General features: G+C 33.6%; 1 protein-coding gene across 1 annotated transcript in view; it reads right to left on the bottom strand.

Moving 5' to 3' along the window:
* Positions 1-408: 408 nt before the first annotated feature.
* LOC106137807 (agrin-like) overlaps positions 409-23,326 on the bottom strand; it is a 45,545-nt gene continuing 22,627 nt past the window's right edge. Inside the window, exons 9-26 of the mRNA XM_060950552.1 lie at positions 22,633-22,747; positions 20,133-20,372; positions 19,553-19,858; positions 19,254-19,406; positions 18,376-18,657; positions 17,406-17,552; positions 15,450-15,583; positions 14,722-15,022; positions 12,198-12,365; positions 11,618-11,978; positions 11,050-11,262; positions 10,122-10,516; positions 9,475-9,721; positions 9,079-9,243; positions 6,932-7,128; positions 5,577-5,760; positions 2,643-3,007; positions 409-1,766 (exon numbers count right to left, since the gene is read on the bottom strand). Coding sequence (XP_060806535.1) covers positions 1,621-1,766; positions 2,643-3,007; positions 5,577-5,760; positions 6,932-7,128; positions 9,079-9,243; positions 9,475-9,721; positions 10,122-10,516; positions 11,050-11,262; positions 11,618-11,978; positions 12,198-12,365; positions 14,722-15,022; positions 15,450-15,583; positions 17,406-17,552; positions 18,376-18,657; positions 19,254-19,406; positions 19,553-19,858; positions 20,133-20,372; positions 22,633-22,747 — 4,119 coding nt within the window. The 3' untranslated portion in view covers positions 409-1,620. The remainder of the gene's footprint in view (positions 1,767-2,642; positions 3,008-5,576; positions 5,761-6,931; positions 7,129-9,078; positions 9,244-9,474; positions 9,722-10,121; positions 10,517-11,049; positions 11,263-11,617; positions 11,979-12,197; positions 12,366-14,721; positions 15,023-15,449; positions 15,584-17,405; positions 17,553-18,375; positions 18,658-19,253; positions 19,407-19,552; positions 19,859-20,132; positions 20,373-22,632; positions 22,748-23,326) is intronic.

Here is a 23,326-nt window from a genome sequence, read left to right as displayed (position 1 = left end):
GCCATGTTGATATATACTTAATATTGTCATTGATTTTTTTTTCTTTAATTAATTAGAGTTAAGGTATACTTTACATATAGTTCACTAGACGAAAAGTAGAAAAGACAACTTAGCATTTATATCAGAGCGTTTCGCATTAGCATATAAAAATTTGAACATAATACCTAAATTTCATCTAGGCTATTTTACCAATATTTTTCTATATATCTATATTGTTAATTTCATGGTTAAAATGTACATTCTTAAAAAGAATTTCAAATTCGATAATACTTGCTCAAAGAACAAACATACCCACAAACCTTTAATCATAAATCAACAGTCATTTATTTATTAATAAATAACATTAATTCTTAATAATTATATCAAAATTAAGTAAAAGGCATTTAACTTAAAATAAAGTGTAGGTAATTCAATTATTTACATATAATACAAGCCAGTGGACTGGTATAATAAATCATATCTTAGGTAGCATTATAACGTTTGACAAATTAAAAAAAAAAAAAATTATGCGGCTTCCTTTGTAAATATTGTTAAACATAAAACAAAACTGCATTTTAATATTCGGTAAAATACGGTAAAGCAAAGAAAGATCGATTTTTTTCATATACAATCTATACCAGTAGATATGTTTTATTGTATCGTTGTCCAAACAATATACATATTGTCTAATAAGAAAGAGTTTAAGTAAAAACAATATTCTTCAGACAAGTTGTTGCAATAATGTGGTATAGGTATTGCACATCCCACTATAAAAGCATTAATTTTAAAATTAGGAGCCGCATTTGTGTTGGATGAAACCTTCTCTGTATAAAATAAATTACTAAGCACAGCTTTCTGAACTCACGCAGATAACTAAATAACTAATAACTATTGTAAATTATTATGGCACCTTTACAATGTTTACATATGTGAAATAAATATCTTACAATTGGTATAAAGAAATTGGGATAAAACGATGAAGTAATATCACTTAATATCGGAACATTGATACAGGAAATTAAATTCGTAATAAAAGCATATGTCTTAAACAATTGGAATGTGATTATTAAAGCCTATCATCTTTCTCTGAATAAATATCTCGTACACTTTCAAATTCTGTCTTTTTTACATAAGATACATTAAACGCTAATCTAATCGTCTAAATATAATATTTTTCACTAGAAATAACAACAAAATATCGAGAGTCTTCTTAGTTCAGTACTTTCACACAATAATTCATCTGTTTACAATATACCTCTGATGTGTTATCCGAGCACCGATTTCCCAAGACAGAATACAATATATTTTATAATTAAGGCGTGATTATTACACAAGAGCAAATTTAAAGAAATTTTTATTTATTTTTTCACTCTCCTTTTTTTCTTAATCTACAACATAAAGAAACGTATGGCAACATAATCTTATTATTTTGGTTAATAAAGAATTCATTTACGCACTTCATGCATCCCTTTGGGTTCCTTATTTTACAAGGTGAACAGAAGTTCGGAACGGATATGTATCGGTAGGTACATTAACAGGTACTTGCAAACATTAAGAAACACAAATCTTCAAAATAATACTTTCAATTTCACTATATTCTTGGCAATTGACGCATAACACCCTTGTAATTGATCGCTCGTTTTAATTGCATTGTCGCACAGTTGTAGCGGGTCGTATCGGAGTGGTGAGATCGAGGTGTCGCCCGTTAGCTTTCACGCTTGCAACACATCCATGCAAGCCAGTGTAGAGGGCCGGAGGTAGGCCAAGAGGCAAAGTTGGTGATCCCCCTGTGTTAAGTAGGTAAGTTTGAGTAGTTTCACACTAGCGCTATCTAAAATATAACTAGTTTATTACTTTATCATCTGATGAAAGATGATGCGTTGAGGAAAGTTACAATGTGTTACAGTACTAAAGCAACTACTTTAAAAATTATCACATAAATGAAAATAATTGGAATACAACAGTTCCATTTTTTTCTATCTTTGTCTTTCATCTTTGTGTATACCCATGACTTTCTTAGACGTAATGTTTTGGAACCCGAGGTTTAAATTGTATCTAAGAATGTTTTACACAAGTATTTCAAACAACAAATTATTTTTCTTTAAAATCACAAATACTGCAACATGTTCGTTCATGCTACCAAATCACACGTCGTGAAAAAGATATACTTATAAGATGTATGTTTATCAAACTTGAGAGCGTACAATTTGTTTCTTGTACGGATAGGATTCGAGAAAGTTGAAGTTATAATATGAAAATCTCGAGTTAGGCACCTACTTAGTTAAAAGTTGTACGAAGCGCGGAATTCTAGGAAGAATTATTCATATCGGTGTCGTTTTATGAGTTGCTTTCATATCATGTTTAACAAAAACACGTTTTCTTCTTTATACACCTACTATCTAGCTTTACAAATAAATTTTGGTCAATAAGACAAAATTGCTCCTTTTATCACTTGTTTTATCTTCTTCATAGTTTTTGTCAGGATACTTTACTTATTTGGTAACAATCTTTGTTACTGCACATATTAGTGACACATACTTTTAATACATATAAGGAAAGACAAATTTGTTAATTCAGTATTTTTAAAGCAGCAATTAAATTAAACATTGCATTCTTTATAAAAACAATATCTGAATAAAAATATCAAAGCAGTGTTTACATACCAATCCATAACTTAGGGTTTGATTTCGAAGGTACCAGCATAGACTGAGAGTACCCTCTAACGGGTGGCCTGTTGTCCACCTGAAGCATGGCCAACCTCTTTCTTCTTCTCACAGTGGCTGTATGCCACATACCATCGTCTACTCTGACCTTGGACCCAATACACTGGAACCAATCTTCGTTCGTAGCCGAGTTCAGTTCTTTAACATCTGTATCTGTATATATAAGCTGTAGTTTCCCCTCACTCAGGCCTAATCCGATGAAATCTCGGGGCCGAATCCCAATCTTCCGCCGCCACAAAAGTAGACCAGAGTCGTTGTATGTTCGGAATTTTATTTCGTACCTAACACCACGGGCGTTGCGATTCCTAAAATTACATAAATCTGTTATTTACTCATATTAAAAACAATATGATACTGTAACTTTATCACGGGCACACATAATTATTCTGATGATGAACTAAAATTGGATTTTTTTTGTTTTTAATAAAAATGCAACAACACCTAAGCTTGAATTTAACTGAAAAGGGTTGTACACACGCAACTTTATAATCTAAAACACGATAAAGTCAATGCAAATTTTCTGCATCGGTAATGAAGGGTTGGCACTACTTAAACCCGTGTTGAAAATATTTACAAGCTGTTGTCGTGCTTGTAGTAATTACAAACAAAAGACACCCAAATAAAATTAACGTAGCGATAAAATAAAACAATAAAAGCAAGGAACTGCACTATCTGCAGACAGTATTTCGCATTTAGTTATTTATGTTAACGCGTTTATGCAAATGTGTAAACTTCGGCTTAACTTATTTGCTTCACTCTGAATTTCTACATTCAGTTCTAAACTAAGAAAAGCCAGGAATAAATCACTAATTAACTAAAATAAATAGGTGAAGCTTGTATGAAACCAAATATACATATATGCAATGAAAAGACTATAAGAATATTATGTTTTTTCTACCTTATAAGTTATAAAATAATAAGAAGATTTGATTTTAAAAGGTGACATATACATTATCTGCTGATGAGAAAATATAGATAAGCATAAATAGCCAACAGCAAATAACACACAATATTTTATAAAAACAACATTATTTTACCACTCAAGGTATAAATACTGTAATTATAACAAGATTTTTTTAAACCAAAAATTGGTAATATACTCATAAAATATCAATCATGTTAGAAGTTTAATCCGTCATTTCGAAATTAAACTTAAGTGGTACAATTTCCGTGTCGCTATCAACAATTCATGGTTCTAGGACAGAAATGGTATATATTGTCTCCACATTTACATCATGCATTATGACAAAAATGTTATTGTTTTACCTAATCTAAGCATTCGGCAGTATAATTTTAACATTTAAATGTATATCGTATCATCCATCGAATGTTATCTTACGTCATAGGCTCCTTCACCAACTTCATTGTTAGTACGTAAGCTAGAAATATAGAATATTTGTTAGTCACAACTAATATTATAGCTATATTTAATAACCAAGACATATTTTTACTAAGTCATCTTATTCTATCGTAAAACGATGGCAGAAGCCTTGTAAATCATACACTTCGTAGTCTTAAAATCTAGATAAAAAAAACAAACAAAACAAGAAAACGCTTTGGTTAGAAAATATGATTTTAAATCTTCTTAAAACTTTTTTTCTGAATTGATTCTAAGCTAAACAGCATCAATTAAGACGAACAATTGCAAGTGGGCTCTATACTTAATTCAATCTTAACTCAATTTTCTTCAGTATTCTTTACAGGTGTTTCTAAAACTCAGTTGTATTTGTGATGTACTACTATATAAATAGATGTTCCTTGTTACATTATTCCTGTTATGGTTATATTTATTGACTTGAAATTAAAGGACACTTCCATCGTTTAGATGTAAACCGACTTTGCAAAATTGTTGCAAACGGTATTTTCTCTAACGTAAAGATAATTTCGTAAAAAGCTAATGATTAAAAAGGACCGCTCGTGCCCAAAATGTTATTATGAACAGGAGAAAATAAACCAAAACAAAATGGATTATTGAAATATCAAATGACAGATTAAAACTCGTCAATATTTTGCAAATAATTTTTGTGTGTTTGTTTTGTTAATCCCTGACGTTTACATCGTGATTTTCAAACGGTTTTGTAAAGCTTGCCCAGTTTACTTTTAAATCAATACAACAAATAAACGAGAAAGTTCTAATTTTTCTTTCAGTTGTATTCTTTCGTAATTTTTAAATTAAAGTTCAAGTTAAAGATTTAGTCCTCATTATGAAACAAATATGTTGCTGGTAAAATTAACATCAGTTCCTATAAGTATAATGAACCAGGCCACAAATGAAGCCTGTCAAGAACTGGGTTACCAGTCTCCAGCCTCGACTAGCTTTTAATTTGTCAGTAAAACAATTAAGTCGCGAATTACGAGTGGCACGAACCACTGAATGCACGAATAAAACTTTTCAAATTGGACCAAAACTATATAGTCAAAGTCATAATAAACTTCTATCAGACTCGATGCTTCTATTATAAGACTTAATAATGCTTTTAGTAATATATCAATTCTGAGTTAATTTAATAAAATAAAACGATTTTTTTATTATTATAATCACATATCACTTACATAGTTATTATTTATTACAATCCACAAAATGGTATTTATGAGATCTTAGATGTACAAAAAAAATTATATCATGGTTTTTATGGCGTGCTTTTGTGATAAAAGGACAAAGATTAATTAGCTTTAAAAATTTTTGTATTTCACCGATTCTTATGAAAATATATAATAATATTGACTGCTCCTGCTTAACCTAATAGTAAACTGTAAGATAATGCTACGAGTATTAGCACAAGGTCCGCCTATTGTACTTTACAAATTGGAATTGTTACAATAAAGAATAAATAAATAACTATTACGTTTGAGTTATTACCAAAATGTCCTTACCTTCGGTTTCCTTTACTCCTGTAGGAAAAGTAATTATTTCCATCAAACTTAATAGGAGTACGGTCACTTAGCATAGCAACGTTTTGTATTTCACAGTTTCTGCCTTGGTAACCATCCTGACATATACATTTGTATTCATTTAGTAGAGGTATACATGTTCCATTGTTTTTGCACGGACTCAGACCTAGGAAAAGCGAAATAATTTTATCTATTAATTATAATAAAATACAAAATTAAAACTGTACTGTACAGTTAAAATGTTTTTACAAAATATAATCATAATATGTGAAGTGTAAAGATTTAGGATAAGCCTACTTATTTATTACAATAAAAGGACCACTTTTACGTAGTCTTTAGCAGATACGAGCTTTAATACCAACAGCTAAAAGATCTCGGGAATCTTGGAAATACCAAACCTTTAATTATTTTATGTACTCATTTTAAGGTATTCAATGCTTTATTAAGGTATATTTTGTAAAATTGACAAAAGTAAAACAACAATTGATACTTTATGACCAAAAATATAAAAAAATATATTCAGAACATTCAAAACACAGAAGAAAAATGAAATAAAAATCAAGTTGTTTTTTTTTTATTTCGAATTGATTTCAGTAATGGATTGAATGCTCTGAAAGCGTTAGACGAAACATGTTTTATCCATTTCTCAATTGAAAACAAAAACGTGTCATTTTTGCGTAGATTAAAACAAAAGAAAATTTAAAGGTAACTTTATTGAAACCTGAGGCAAACATATGTAGAATGAATATAGAGTTCTATTTGTCACATTCTCTGCATATTTAGTTTCTTACGCCCAGTTTCATCAATCATAAAAGTTACGTACTAATTTTAATCGTATGCAAACTAATACTCGAAATACATATAGAAGCCAATCTGAATATTGGATTTGTTTTGTGAAGTTAAATAACACAACATCGACGAACATTTGGGTAACAGTTCAAGTAAGTTTGACTTAGGTTTGTGATCCCAAGCGAGCAATTCTCGGTTAAACAACAACAGTCTACAACAATATATACTTATGTTTGGTTGGTACGATTTATTTACATTCCATTTACTTAATCATTATAAATTATGGCGTAATTTATTAACGAACATTTATTCATCTAACAGCCTGCTTTTAACGAAACGATATACTACTGAACTTATAAAGTTTTGCAGTGTTTGATATGTATATATAAGCTATGATAAGGGGCATTCGCTTTAAATAAATGACCCAAAGGTACACTTTGATAGTTAGTGCTTAACATAAAGTTTGAACGAAACATATTTTAATCTGCATAATTTTCTGAACTAAGAGCAATAAATTAATAAAACTTTGAAATCAATTCATAACTCACCATCTCCACAAGGGGGACCCGCGTACTTTGTCACTCCACTTGTAGCGCAGGGCAATTTGTCTTCCTCATGTACGATTGCACATCTTGGCGTCTCGCTATTGTACAAAGACAGTGGGTTTCCGTTCAAGAAGACCTGTTGCACTGCGCCTATGAAACTGCTGGTCACGCCAGACATCTTGTGCGGTCGAATGTACGCTCTGGAAAGTCAGAAAGTTAGACGAGACAAATCGATGTAGCGTCGACGTGATTGATGAAAGATTGAATTGAATGAAGCTCTATTGGGAGTTATGATGTCGCTGTATTTTAAACGAACTGGTATTCGAGGTATGATAATATTTATTGCTAGTGTCCAGTGCCGTGTGGTTCCAATACTATATACTTTTTTTAACCTTTAACTGGTGACAAGCGGTCTCACAGGCCGAGCGGTGTCAGTGAAACGTCATTTCACCCCCTTCCCTGCGCTTCCTTTGTTTCAACGTCTAAGTAGCTGTAAATTTAGATGCGTCCACGCCGTAGATAGTAACAGTTGTGTCGTATTGTCCTTTATTTGAAAATTACAACAACATAAAACTCGGCAGCGGTCTCTCAGACCGTACGTCACCACTAACGTAACTTTTTAACGTAATTTTGCTATATTGCTTTTTCTTGTTTTTACGGTAATAACTAAATATGACTAATTCTGGACCTCCAAAAAAGAAGCGTAAGGAGTCAGGAGTTGGAAATGTACTGTCAAATACTCAAATTAAAGCGTGTCTGGCACGGGAAGACTCAACTGGGTCGCCAGCAGAAAATGTTCCTGAAAATTTCATCCCGGAGTGTTGGGTTTTGATTTGCCACCTGAACCACAAAACTTAGAGGATAGGCCGAAAACACGGAAAACCTGTGCCAGTTGTCCTCCTAAATTAAATCGCGAATCAAATTACCTATGTAACACATGTAACAAACATGTGTGCTTGCAATGTGCCAAACAATTATGCCCCGACTGTCAATAAAAATAACCAAAGTTTGACCAATGCCAGTTTTTTTTAAATGATACTTGTGATTAAATAATAATTTTTTTTATTGATTATAGTATCGTAACTATAAGAAAAAAGAGTATTTTTGCTATAATTATCTTGATTTAATTTTTTTTTGTGTGATTATTGATCTCATACTTAGATTTAAGATTTTTGTTCCTAATTACATTTTAATAGCATGTCAATAATTAAAAATTACATTGAGAGTCCATTGGATGGTTTTATTTTATCCTTTTATACATTAATCAACTGTTTTTAAAAACAGAGGTAAGCTTTCATAGATACTTTCGATGCTATAGACTATTTAACAGCAGCGGCTTCTCAGACCGCGCGTAACCAGTTATGTTACACAAAAACCATGTCACCAGTCAAAGGTTAATAAGCGACATTTCTATAAAAATAAAAAGATCCCATTTATATCCTCGCAATAGAAGTCAATATTATTATCTCTTAAACGTTTCCAATACTATATTTTTACGTCACGCAAAATCAAGTAAATCATGATGCTTGTAGTGTTATTTCCTCCAATAAAAAATTTTAGAATCAAATATAAATAAAGAACGCTAAATCTGTCCAAGGCAAAACTCATAGCCTAATTAATACTTCTTTTTACAGAAAGAAATTACAATAACCAAACTTATTAAGAAAATGAAATATTAAAATGTGGTACACAATATTAGACGCTACAGAAACACACGCGAAGCTGTGTCATTTTACTGGTCTGGGCGCCGCCCTCAGTTTGAACCCGCTCTTTGTGTATGTGAAACTAAAACATAATGGCGCAATAGCCGACTTTGTAGTATTTTCATTTAAATAATAATGTATTTTACATTCATGTTTTTAGATTCTGAAAGTCATGTCTAAAAGTGTGACCTAAAGATGAGAACAATAAGAACGATTTAGTCCTTACTGAGCTTCTTCTTCCGTTTCCCTAGTTCCCGGTTGCTACCACCACAAGTTTTTGTCCGCCTACCGTGTTACTACTAAGATATTTGGTAAATTTTATCTTTATCAATATAAAACATTTCTAGATACTTTGAAAAAATGAGGGCTGAATGAGAAAAACAGGCGTGTCTGCTTCAGGCCTCGCTTAAATGAAATAATAATTAAAATTCCAAATAAAATACGTACGGTAATGATCCAATAAACAAAGGCAAATTTAGTTCTAGATGTGTAAACGGTGGTGCAGAATTCCCTTTCTGAGTCGGATGGTGGTCAAGTTGCAAGCTTCCATGGCGACCTACACGTGAAACTCTTACTCGGTGCCAATGACCTTTAGTGACGGGCACTGGTGACCTTTAAACAATTATAAGATAGATACAGATAGCAGTCAATATCACGTTATTCGATATAAAATTGCATTTATTTTATGACTCATTTCAGCCTTTGAGAAATATTTAGAGTCAGATTTGAACGAAGTAAAAAGTAGACTAATTTAATATTTAAGTCAAACAAAACCGTCTAAAAATCTAGTAATTAGCCTTTTGTTTCCCCTATTCTTATCTAAAAATAGAAGATTAAACTTACGTGATATTAGCGATCCCGCTACCCAAGTTGTACCTAAATTGTAGGTATCCATTAACCAAGTTAATCGCAACGAAATCCCCCTTGGCTTTATTAGTCTGGCCGGTGTAAAGGAGCATCCCTGAGAAGCGGTTCGTTAAAAACCAGATTTCGATGCGGAACGCCTTCCCCAAGCCTTCGAGTGCTGGTAATTCAATGTAGCTCGTTCCATTAAATTGAGGGGACCACGTCTCCTGAACAACGTTTACATCTGTAAGCAAATAAAAATCAAATTAAGTGGCAGACTGAGGCAATTTTTCGAGACGGAAGTTAATCTTCGAAAGTCGTTAAGAGAGTAATAAACTGAAGAAATTCAATGGACAGCTGGAGCTAAGTAAAAAATAAGCATTTAATTGTCTGAAGCTAGAAGGTTTCAGGGAGAGAATTTTAAAACGGTACGTAAACACAACCATCAAGAGAAAATTCAGCTTAATTAAATGGCAGAGAACAATTTACTTAGATAAGTGAAATTGAAGTAAATTTTATTAATCTAATCCTACATTGGATTACAGATAAGTTCATTGATATCCCAATAGTGACCAAATCTGAGACGAAGGCAAAATATATTGGTAATCACTTATTAGAAAAGATATACTTACATAAACACTTACCATTACTGCAAGTATTTCCATTGGAGCCAATTTCTCCTCCAAACAAACAGCGGCACACGTGTCCGCCTTCAGGGCCGATGTCACACAATAGCCCCTCATCATATCCACAGGGATTCGACTCGCATGGATCTAATCTCTCGTCACAATTGCCTCCTTGGAATCCGATAGGGCAGATACAAGTGTATTCGGTCACCGACCCTTCTACAGAGTTACACGAAGCTCCGTTCTTGCAAGGCATACTCATACAGGGGTTGGATTGGCACTCGCGAACGTTTTCTATAGAAACTACTAATGAGTCCGGCCGGCCCAATTTCTTTGTCACTTGATGACGTATTATCCTCAGATACTTCACGCACCCAATAAATCCGCTTCGAGTGCCGATATTATCGAAAACCCTGGACGAAAGTGCTTATTGATTATATCATGATCTGCGCGTTATGAGATATGATGTAAGTTAAAAGTTATTATTAAGGAATGAAATTGAAATGTTTATAAAAAAGTTAAGACATGAGAAGATTATTTATTTATTTATAACTCTTAGCCCAAATTTCTACCAAAATTTTGAGAAATCCATTTTTCTTGTACATAGAAATTGTTAAAAATCAAAAATATTCGTCTTTACGTAAATGTATATTTACTAAATTCCACCGAATATACAAAAGTTTTGGCTGTGCTTTGATAGTACAAAATAAAAATTTTAAATCTAAAATTTAAATTAAATTTCAATTTAACCCTGGTTATATTATAAAAACTATAATACCTTATATAGCCACAATTTAAGTACATTTGTTTTTTTTTTGATAAATATTCATATTATAGATAGTTCAATTGTTTGATTGCAAGAGATCTCGTTTCTGTTTTCTTTTCCGTGGTTATTTTTTAGGTACATACAATAAATAATTTTAAATATACCTAATAACATATTTACCTAGAGTAATTAGTAGGCACGCTGCCTATATAAGCGTCGTCGGCGAGGTCCAAAGCCTTCAAATGACCACTGGATTGGCCCACCACGTCTTCCATATCATCCACCGTAAGAATCCCATCACGGTTGTATCGCTTTGCTGACACTTTGTGATACTCATTTAGTGTGATCTTTTCAAATGACGTGAGTACAATCGTCCCATTTCCAAGGTTATACCTGATGATTATATTTTTTATCATTAAGATGCAGAAGGAGCAAATTTCAATTTGTAATTGATAAACATCATATAAGACAACATTTAAATCATCTTCTGTAGTTTTCAAAGACAGAGTAAAGAAGTGGTTCTACTTTAACTAGCATACGTTTCCAATTTCGTTGATTACTTTAACGCTGCAAAATACCTATTGCGTCCGAGTTCGAATTTGAAACCACTACTACAGTAGAACCAGTCACATTTTTAAATCAAGACATACGACGTAGTAACACTGAAAGGAGCACTTGCACAGTGCAAGCAACGAACCAGAAAATCCAATAACATCAATAAAATTGTAAAGCAGAAAATATTGCTCACCTAAACTCTAAATATCCGTTAACCAAAGCGAGTGAAACAAAATCACCAGTGCCATCGAGTTTCTGCTGATTGTACAATATTACTCCGTTCTCCGAGAAAGCTTTGAACTCTATGTCGATATTCAGCTTGTGGTAAGCCTTCAACGGTTTCAGACGAATATACGATGAGCCGTCAAAGAAAGGGGTCTCGATATACGACCCCAGTCCGTCTTTTACGAGAGATTCACAGTTAAGACCGGTATAAGGGCCGGCGCACACACATGTGTACGTCGAGCCTGGCAAGTCTATGCATGTGCCGAGGTTGAAACACGGCTCAGATAGACATGCGCTGTATTCTTCAGTTGTTTCTTGAGTTGATTGTTCTGATGACAAAAATAAATAATCTTAATCGGCTTGATACTTAACAGAATTTGTGTAACTTTAATTCACTAAATAGCAAAGGTCTTCCCTTAAGACCATTATCATGTCCCGAAAGGAGCTTAAGTGCTCTTGAGGTTATTTTGCAATTTGATGTAATAAAATGCACGTAGACCTACAACCCCCGCACATGTATCAAATATTTTACTTAAACTACCACTTACCAATACATGCTTTCCTATGCACAGTGGGTGCGAACCCTGGCCGACATTCGCAACCTCCACGTGCACAGTGCGCCCCGGGCAATGCTGCGCACTCATTGTCATCAGCGCACAGATCTCCTAGTAACGCACCTACAGCTCCTACTGTTGCTGTGGTAGCAGTTTGGGAACCTAAAGGATTAAAAGTCTTTGCTTATCCTTCAACAGATTTTAATAACAAAGTTTTGAATATATTTATAGCGAATTGTCTAACGATGCTAGTTCAACATATTTATTCCTGAGACTGGCCATTTAGAAAAAAATACAGAGAAGACATGTTCACCTGTAAATACCAATTTTTTTTTTTAGATAATAGTGGTATTTGAAATTGAAAATCTGTAGTTATCTCAGTTCTACAATAGATTCCTGCAAAAATTAATATACCGAAAATATTTTCTTTTAAAACGAGTAAATTTTCCCAGAACGCCAGAACTATAGTTCTGTATTTTATTGACACTTGGATAGTTCCAAACAATTTGAATCTGTGTAGGTAAATGTCACGTAAACCTTTGTTATTTTGTGTTCTGACATTTTACTCTGATGCCGGGAAAGCTCATCTGGTCTGATAAAATATCAAGGGTCGAAAAATAATACAAACTGTCGAATTATCGACGTGAATTGACAAGTTTTATATTGGATAGCAAGTAGCCCAAATGTCACAGACAGAGCCGTCGTTATCCCCTGATCAAAACATATGACAGAACATTTTTGTGTGTAAATTACGCTAGAAGGAGCAGACGACCCAAGTTTCCTATTTATGTAGGTATCTATGTAGTTAAAACTTCATTAATTATTTTTGATCACCTACATCAAAACGGTCAACGTGTTAGTCTTGTAAATCTATGTCAGACATAATATACATTACATAAGAAAATGTAATAAAAAATGTGTTTAATTTTTCAACGGAATTTTGATAAAGTATTTACCAATTTTATCGCTCTATGACGAAAATTTTTGCTAATATTTTAGATTATTTTGATATATTGGGTAAATAAAAATATACTTTGTCAGCCTTTTTATCAAATTAAATTAGTTACATACATACATACATACATATGGTCACGTCTATATCCCTTGCGGGGTAGACAGAGCCAACAGTGTTGAAAAGACTGAATGGCCACGTTCAGCTATTTGGCTTAATGATAGAATTGAGATTCAAATAGTGACAGGTTGCTAGCCCATCGCCTAAAAATGAATCCCAAGTTTGTAAGCCTATCCCTTAGTCGCCTTTTACGACATCCATGGGAAAGAGATGGAGTGGTCCTATTCTTTTTTTGTATTGGTGCCGGGAACCACACGGCACCAATACATTAAATACATTAAATTAGTTAATAGAAATAAATTCATTGAAGTCACATTGAAACATTCATGAAACCACAGTATTAAGTATCTATTTACTTTAAAAAAAACTAATAAGTTATATCACTATCACTTCACTTTATATCATAAAGTAAAAATCACCCTATTTACTCTGTCTGTATGTGTGCGCTTATCTCGCAACGTTGTGGACAGATTTTGTTCCTGTTTGAAATGATGTTATTTTCCGAGGAATTTTTATATCTATAAATGTTACCCGTGCGAAGCCAAGACGGGCCGCTGCTCTTGTATAAGTCTGTAATGAATTTTTCGTGTAAACTTTTCCAATATTAAGAAACTAATTTAGAAGTATGGTAAATGTCTTAAATACTGCTTGAAATTAAATACAGTAATTTGAAGTGTTTTGTACGACGAACTTTCTGTGACATCAATAACAAGAGAGTTGGTGAGAGACGGCAAAGTTTCTTGAACATTATTAATTAGAGCATATTATATAAATTACAGACAATTATTTTGATTAATACTTAAGTGTTTCTTTTATTATGTAGAAATGGTTGAGAAAATTGGTCGTAACTATGAAGGCTGGCATTATATCTTGTTTAATGTCACTTTAATAGATAAGCTTTTTCGCTGAAACTTAACATACTAATAAAAAAATAGAAAAATTATGACTCTTCAATAAGTTTCACATTATGATACCTTTTAGAATTGGCGTCCATTCATGCGAAAGTTCTAAATCTATCAGTAAGATTTTAGTAAATGGATCTAATTAATTTTGCAATTTTAAACGAATCATGAAAGAGCGATCGAGTTTCATGCATTCTACCTACGTTAAGTTCAAACAACGCTGCAAAAAGTTGAGTAAACTTTAAAACGATTCAATATTGCCACGTCGATTCACAGGAATAAAAAAGTGAATGGCTCGCCATCGGCGCTTGCCAACAGCTTGTTTTATAAGTTTAGAGAAATTATTTTTATTTTATTCAACGTGAAATTTTAAGGTCGATTTTTTAGAAAAAGCACTTAGCAAATGCAATATGATCTATAAAAGGTAGAAAATGAGAGAGTGAGAAAATAGATTTTTTTAATCGACTACTATTGTGAAGTGTTAAGTTTAGTTTTTGGAATTATGGCAATGGTAAATGGTGATGTGTAAGGAAAATTCTCTTACCTCTAAACTTTTGTCCCGACAGTATTCCATCAAAGTCGCTGGGCGTCTCTTTTCTTGTCCACTCATATTTATTATAGTACTTGTCCGGATTTAAAAGATGACGAGTGGACTTTGACGCGGCGCCGTCGTCTTGTTGGGTGAATTGTATAGGGGACGAGGGCCTTGGCGGACCTGCCGTGCCAGCCAGCTCACCCAATTTGCAAGGGCCGAATGCTTGTACTACAATGTCCTCTTGCGTGCGACACGCTTGCAACTTGAGGTGGCATTCCGACTCGTATGTTTTACCGTCGCTGCCGCAGACCTGTTGGGGATTTATTATGCACTTTTTGTGAGGCAAATGTGGGGCGCGGGACAGACGTTTTACAACAACGGTGTAGCTGCGTGGTTAATCGTTAAATGATTCTTAAGAAACACTATTTTGAGAAGTGATTTTTATATGCATCAAATATGAATCAAAAATATCTTATAATACTCTAAATGAAGTAAAATTATTTAAATTACTTATTTTGCCCACTTATCGTATATCGCAATCCGGAAAGATCTTATAAAATGCACCATGTAGAGTTTAGGGACGCACAGACGAGTATAAGTTTTCTGCACTAGGAAATTTTTTCTGAGTCGCTCATGGACTAGGTCATTATACAGATTGTAACATACACAACAATACAGTGTTTAACATAGGTAAAATAAATTATAATAACAATATAACTTTGTTTTTTAATACTTACCAACATATTAGTGTCGCTATCGGGGCAGGCCGCCGCCGCACACTCGCACAGCGCGCCCCCGGTCCTCTCCGTGCACACGGCCCCGAAATAACACGACAGTTCCGCACAGGAACTCACAACTCCACCACTTTCAGCTGGTTCAGAAATAAATGGAATAAATTAATAAACGCTTCACGAATAAATCAATTCCCCGCACACAAAGTAGGCTGGAGCGCGGAAATAGATCAGGACGGTAATATTTAGTGATATCGTTTACAATCACGAATTAAAATAGATGTAACTAAATAAATTAATAATTAACATCAACATCTATGCACAGTTTCAATATATATTTAGAAGATATGGATCAGTTTATTTTAAACATGGAGGTATTAGATGAGAAATATGTTAATAAATAGTGATAATAAATTTAAAAAAATCTCAAGTGCATCCAAATAAATTAATGAATAAATAAATAAATATTACACTTGGATAAGGACTTTTAAGTCGTTTTAATAAAAGATTTATATTCTTCTATTTTACATATAATCACTAAATTACATATAAGCATAAGCTTTTAGGACTCGTATTTTTAAAGGAATCTTTCGCATTGAACTTAGGAAACATAAATTATATAATTAATTTAAAAGAAATCATTTTCTTTGAAATGGTCTTAAAAATTAATAACCCAAATCTGATAACTTATTCCGAACCGAAACTGTCCATGATATTATTGGGTTTACCCTGATATTGAGTACATAGCAGTGGCAGTTGAATTTATTATGAGGGACCATTTCATGCGTTAATGGATATGTCGATCAAGTCGGGATCATATGTGATAATACCTTTATCTTGGATAAGCTAAAACATGTTCCAAATATCTACTTCTCTTATATATAACAGAAATACTGGTATATTGCCTTTTGTCAAATCATGAACTGAAAATTACATAACTTTTTACCATTTTAAAACGAATTTATTATTCGTTAGGGTCCTTTGGTATGATATTAACTTATTATTGAGTTTAATGTGGTCTTTATAACACTTTTTTTTTTCAACAAAAAAAAGTATTAATAAGAGAATAAGAAGTAATTGTATGTATATAAAACGTGTTGGCATTGAATAATTTACAGGTAATTAGACACAAAGTTTTTCCATCCAGTAAATTTAGTATAATGACTATGAGTTTGTTAATTTTTAAGCAGCAGAATAGAGCCTATACTGACTTAGACTAGCCGAGGTTTAACATACCCGTATCCATGTAAAGGAAATTCTTAGCAGACAAAGTTTTAGGAGTTTAAAACTTTATTTAGTATGGATGAGAAGGAGGCGAAGGGGGACTTAGGATTGTTAAAGTAAAACTTTGTGGCTTCGAGCATACGTGCTCAAAGTAGCTGTGTGGAAATTGTTTTGCTTTAGATCGCTCTAAAGGGAGTTTTAATGGTTTCTGACCTGACCTACAATCTTTATTTTATTTTTGGTACACTGACACGAATTACTTATAACTGATAGTCCTACTAGTCTCATTGAGTTGTTCAATAATCTAACAGCTAGACAATTACCATATGGCCGTTACGTCGATCCAGGTAGTTAAGTTTCATCCGCAGTGAGTAGTAGAATGCCTAATTGCCTACATTACCATACTTTCACGTACACTACAAATTTATGTAAATATTTGAAAAAATATTTTATGCTTGCATTGCCACTTTGGAAACAAAATAAGACCTTTTACAAATTTGTTCTTGATTTGTAAAAAGAAAAACAGAATTTATAAAGGGTATTACGTATAGTTTTTAATTCACGAAAAAAAATATATAAAGGACTATTTTAAAAATCATGGACTTTCTTTCGACCTGCATTGATATTGTTGTGTAAAGATTTATTCGATATTAACGATGGATTTCCCAAAATTGCTTTTGAACACGCTTTGTTTTCGTTACTACTGCGAAAATTTATAAACATAGACAAAGTACTCACGATCGGAACATCCATTTGGCCCAAGTCTTCGCCGGTGGTCCGCGCAAACTGTACACTTCTGTCCCTGCACCCCGGGCCGACACACACAACGGCCCGTCATTTGCTCGCAGTCTTCTCTTACTGAGCCAAATGCGGAGCAGCCGCAAGCTAAAACAATAAGAAATGATACTTATAGTTCCTTTGCGTCACAAAAATAAAACCTGTAAAATAAAACGGCTTGAAGCTTTAAATAGAACACGACAGTATCCTTGCCTATGATTTACAATTGCAATTAAATATAAAAAATTCAAATTATTCTAGTCATAACCTGTTCCTGATTAATAAACTTAACAAATTAAATTGGCGTCACTTTTTTATCAATTCCTATCTCTCGATCGTCGATTTAGTGTATCATTGGTAAATACTCGTAGCAACCACTTGCATGGTTTATTGTGCAGTTAATTTTAATAAATGACTACGTACACGTACTTATCCCTCTTAGAATATGATATTGTAGTGACGTAATATCCCGACGAGGCGTGAAAACATAAATTGTTCAATATTTTATATACTAATTAAAGAGAACTGTAATGCTTGTAAGTATCAATCTTTACTGCTTTTTAAAGAGAATGTTTCTTTATTATGTATCTTGAAATAATACATTTTTTTTATATATGAATAAAAAAAAACATTTGCTGAGTAATCCGATAAAAATAGGAGGTTTCGAATATATTAATAATGGCATCATAGGATAACATTTTTTTCAAAATTCCCGTTACAGTTTATGAAACAAAGTTATTAGGTTAGGGTACCGGGTCATAACTTTGTAATACTTAGCATTTTTTTCCGTAGTCACAAAATTGTCCGACCATCATTACACTAGCATTATACACCATCTTTATTATCACACAATCAGCTTTTGCCCAGGTTGCCCAGGGCTTCATTCACAGACCTTAGGATTTATAATAATAATAATGGTGTAGATACTTACGAATGCATCCTGTGTGCCCCGAGCCGATCCTCGGCAGCCCCCAGTACCCGGGCTCGCAGCGGTCGCATTTAAGGCCGCCGACACCCGGCCGACAAGCGCATTGCCCATTTTCGTCACACCGATCTGACACGGACCCCAATCTATTGCAACCGCAAGTCGAGCTTGTAATTGGACAACCCTCTTCATTTGGACCCGTCGCCGCTGTCGACCCGTCTGAACAACAGCCAAAAGCACTATCGGAACAGTGGTCTGATTTCTTCTCGTCAGTTTGCCGAGAATCGTCTAAAACAAAAACATGAATAATGTTCACATTTCAGGTGAAATATCGTTGGTTATATGGCAAGACAGCTACCAGGTATACGGCTAGCATGTTTGTTACCAATTTACTTGTGGTGCCATGTACCGTTATTATCTTCACCGCGACGAATCACACTATAAATATTGTACATATGCATGAAAGCAGTTCAACGTTTTCCCATGAAAAAAGCCAAAATGTGACGAATTTTCAAAATTGCATTTGCTATCTAAGTTTAATATAAAAAAATAAACCGCTGATTCAAAATTAAACGGAATCTGTCATTACAAATGGAAAACTCAATTTATTAACTTTATACAAAACTGACATAAACAGGAAATCTGTTTTACTGCCTACACAAACTTTGACATAATTGTCTGTTTCATCCGCAATGTAATTATATCTCGTTATTAACTTGTTTTGATGATTGATCCAACAAAATCAAGCCGTAGAGATTCTAGTCCCAAATTTGGCTATTAAAAAAGAATTATTTTTTTCCGATTTGTTTATTTTGATGATTGTTCGATAGATAATAAAAATTATGCTACGCAAGGCACGATACTACGATGATGTTTATACTCACTTTTAGGACAACATCTCGCGGCTGTTAGTGTTATATGACAGTAAGTACCAATCGGACAGTCTTGACGGTGAGGCCCATTACCACAGTCGATTTCAAGTCCAGTAGTGGGATCGATCATTGCTTTATTACTACCACAAGGTCTGACTTCCATACCTGCAGAAATAAAAGTAACTACCCATTTGGCCATTTGAAATAATCGGATAACTTTTTAATTAAATTAAAACATGAAATAATTTACACTTCTTAACATACAAGATAGTTACATATGAAAGTTAGTAAGCATGCTGAGGTAAACAAACCTTTACAAAGATCCAAAGGTCGCAGGCGTAGTTCAAGTTGCTTTTGGCATCCCTCCTTGCGCATAGCACATAAGCTAGAATATAATCTGAAGTCTGACGCACAAACGGGGAAGTATTCGAGTTCATGCGGGCATTCAAAAAGGCAGGAGCATCGCGGATACCCATCGGCTCCAATCTCGCAGCTGGCTCCGAAATCGCACCGGATGTCTCGACACGCTGAAGTACTGAGCGTCGCACTATCGTCTGTTGGCCCCAAGGAATCCGTTGACCCCTCCTCAGCTTCGGTCGTGGTCATCGCGGTCGTTGCTATTCACCCCCACCCAAATATTTACGTGTTAGTAGAGCGATAAAGCGGAAAGTTAGTTAATTGATCAGGGATGGGTCGCTTTATTGGAATTACTGCTAACAACCGGCTTGATGACGGTCCGCCGGTCAATATTTTGACTACCATTTGCTTATAAACTTTACAGGCATGTTATAATAGATTAGTTTTAGTTTTTAGAAGATTGTCTAATGGGATAAATTACTATTCTTGTGTTACAACATAAAAAATTTAACCAAGAATAAGGATAATACGTACTCATAGCAATGGGTGGAACAACGGCAAGTCTGTCTTTGCAATCTCCATAAAAAATGACGTGAAGTGTAGCAGGCGGGGGTAGCTTACAGGCAGCCTTTTGGAGTTCACACTCATTGGAAAACGTCTGCATAGTACTTCCACACACCGGTTCCCGAGCAGCCCCGGTACAATCAGTGGGACATATGCATTCTCCGGCCGAACAATGAGCTCCAAATGAGCATTGAACGCCTTCGCATAGAGCTGTCAAAAGAACAGAAGCTTTAACAAATCATTCATTCATTGCTACAGTTTTATTACTTCATAATCTACTTCTACAGTTTACACAATACTAGCGAATGAGTTGTAAAATATTATGGAAGGCGTAATAATCAAAACAGTAAATTTCTCAACAGCGCAGTGACATAGTCATAAATAACAGGATACGAGTTTTATTTCGTCTACGCTAGCAAGGTTACGACTTCGTAAGCAGCGGGCTAAAGTTTGCCGAGAAACGAATGGCTGAACAGATAATGTCATTTTGTCCAACAATTGCGAGCTTCCTATAATACTTTCGCATTCTGGCTTCAAAGGAAATTAGCCTTTCTCATTCCCACACTGAAGAACGAGGGAAGACATCCGTGCAAATTTAATAACGATTGTTTACTACTTCGCCGCAAAATGAAAACCTTGCAGAAGCCGCCAGACTAATACACGATAATAAAATGCGACCGACGTTGTTATGAGAAATTTTCAATTTCAAATTTTTTCGTTTAACAAAACGAAAAAGGCGTTAATAGTTAACATTTCTACATTATCTATTAAACAAGATTCTATAAAATTTGGTAAGTCATACACATATCCATCTATGGTCAATTATCGATAAGTATTACTATTATAAAAAAAATTGTAATTTAGATTCAGTATATACATATTTTGGATATTATCAAAGAGTATTTCATAAGCAATTTGAAAGAGTATCTACTTTAACCTACAAGTAACTCTAGTTTGTAAAGAGCTTTCAACTCATTCATGTGTAATTTAATATGGTTATAACAAGATTCACTAACGCTGGATAAAATTTTAATAAGTACGCCACAAAAGGCTCTCTTCCACCGCCACAAAGTAACCTGAAGATGTATCATAAAGCCGATTTACTTAATCTGTCTTTGATTTGGGGGAATTACAACGTAAAATATAAAAAGTATAGATAAATAAACTGCTATTATCTATTTAAACTCAGCGCTTTGAAATAAGTACTTATTTCTTTTCCATTTAATTTCGCAAAATTGGTAATCGAAAAGCTGAAATAATTACATATCTCGTCTTGTTTCCCTTAGTGCTAGACAGAGCTTACGGTCTCGAAAAGTCTAAAAGCGAAGGATGATATGGATCGCGTTACAGGTTGCTAGCCCATCACCTAAAAGGGATGTTGACAAGGTCTTAAAACTATAAGAATTAGTTAATAAAATGATAGAATACACGTTATTAAATAAATCACAACGAGAAATATTTATTTTTTAAATCTACTGCAAATAACTGACGTATGCAACGTCGCCATCGCAATCGATAAAAATTTAAAATACCGACTCTCGGAACTCTATACTAGTCAAATACTCAATAAACAGCATACCTAGATAGATGGAGAGCTATTTCCCTATATATCTTAAATCAACAACTCGGTGTGTTCATTTCCACAATGGCTCTTGCATACTAATACGTTAGCTACATGTCTACAGGTAGTAATATCGTTATGTTTCTCAGCACCTAATTGTAATTAATCGGTGCATAAATGTTGTGGTTTCGGAACCATCTCATGCGGTCGACCTGTGTAATTAGGTGGTTTGTGTCAAAAGATTTTATTGCTAGGTATTACATAGTATAACTCATTATTATGGTTTTATTGCAAAGATATGAGTGGTTTAATTAAAAAAAAAAATCCTATCTTATTTTGGTGGTTGATTGTCAATATTTTTTATACTTTTATGAAAATAAATAATAAAAACAGGTCAAAAATAAGTCGGCCTTTCATACGAAATATTCCGTTGCAATCTTTAAAATCTGGGTCCTAATGCGAAAATCTCAACTCTCTCAATCTCAATACAATTTCAACCAAAAATAAAGAACTTCTGTACGTACACGCAATGATTAAAAACCTCAGAGAGTGACCATGCGTGGTTTTTCAGCTTCATCGGATTTAAGTTTTAGGATCAAGTTATTACGGTTTTGTTTTTACAAATACACAAATTGAGTTGTAACATTCAGTGTTCTCGTATAAGAGTTTCTTTACTTGGAAAATTGTCATCACATGTATTATATCATCTAATAATTTCCGTATTTTCTGATACCTTATTAAAAGTATACCTATTACTCAAAAAGTAAAATAATTCTCTATATACATAGATCCAAATAACAGCCATTGCAATGTGAAAAATCATATAATCGAAATAAATATTATAATCAAATAAGACTTGTAAGAGCCTCTTCCAAACCATCTCTCAACCCTTCAAGCTATTTAACTCACCGCAGTCACCCCTGTAGGCAATCCTGAGGTCACTTTGTTCCCGACACGCCATCGAATCCAGTTCACATTGCGACGGGTACGTCTGTCCGTCCGTCCCGCATACCACGTCCGATTCCTGCCAGATAATAGAAAGGGTTAACTTATGGATAATTTAGCTAAGAATGTCGGAAGTCCCCGAACCCGCCATAGATAAAATAATTGAACGTCGCGCGCGGAGAATTTTATTGGGTAAACTAGCTAATTTTCCTATAGTTGTAGTTAGTAGAGCAATATTAATGATGTAAAACTGATGTTTTTTTTGTTTTGTAGAAATTTAAGATAAATTGTTAAATTGAGTGTTGTTCTAATTCTATGCTTATCACCTTTAATAAAAATTACATAAAAGCGCTTGAAATTATAAATTAAGAGAAATAACACAAAACAATAAAATTAAAGCATTGAATCCACGAAGCCAAAAACTCGATAGCGATTTCAGACGGTCGTAATATCTTTACGATTTTGAGTAATCTCTAATCGCTTTACTATCGTCGATTTATTCATTTGGCCATATTATGGTATGATTGTTTTAAATCGGCTTAACTTGATTGAAATGAAAATTTACTTTCTCTGAGGTCCAGATGTAAATGATCAAATTTTAAAAATAATATTTTTTTTTGGATATATTATCCATATTGTATTATGACATTGATTATTT

Source organism: Amyelois transitella, chromosome 3, assembly GCF_032362555.1.
Source record: "Amyelois transitella isolate CPQ chromosome 3, ilAmyTran1.1, whole genome shotgun sequence".
In the NCBI taxonomy this organism is placed as follows: Eukaryota; Metazoa; Arthropoda; class Insecta; order Lepidoptera; family Pyralidae; genus Amyelois; species Amyelois transitella.
Note: the sequence above shows the minus strand (reverse complement) of the source record. Positions and strands in the feature narration are given on the sequence as shown.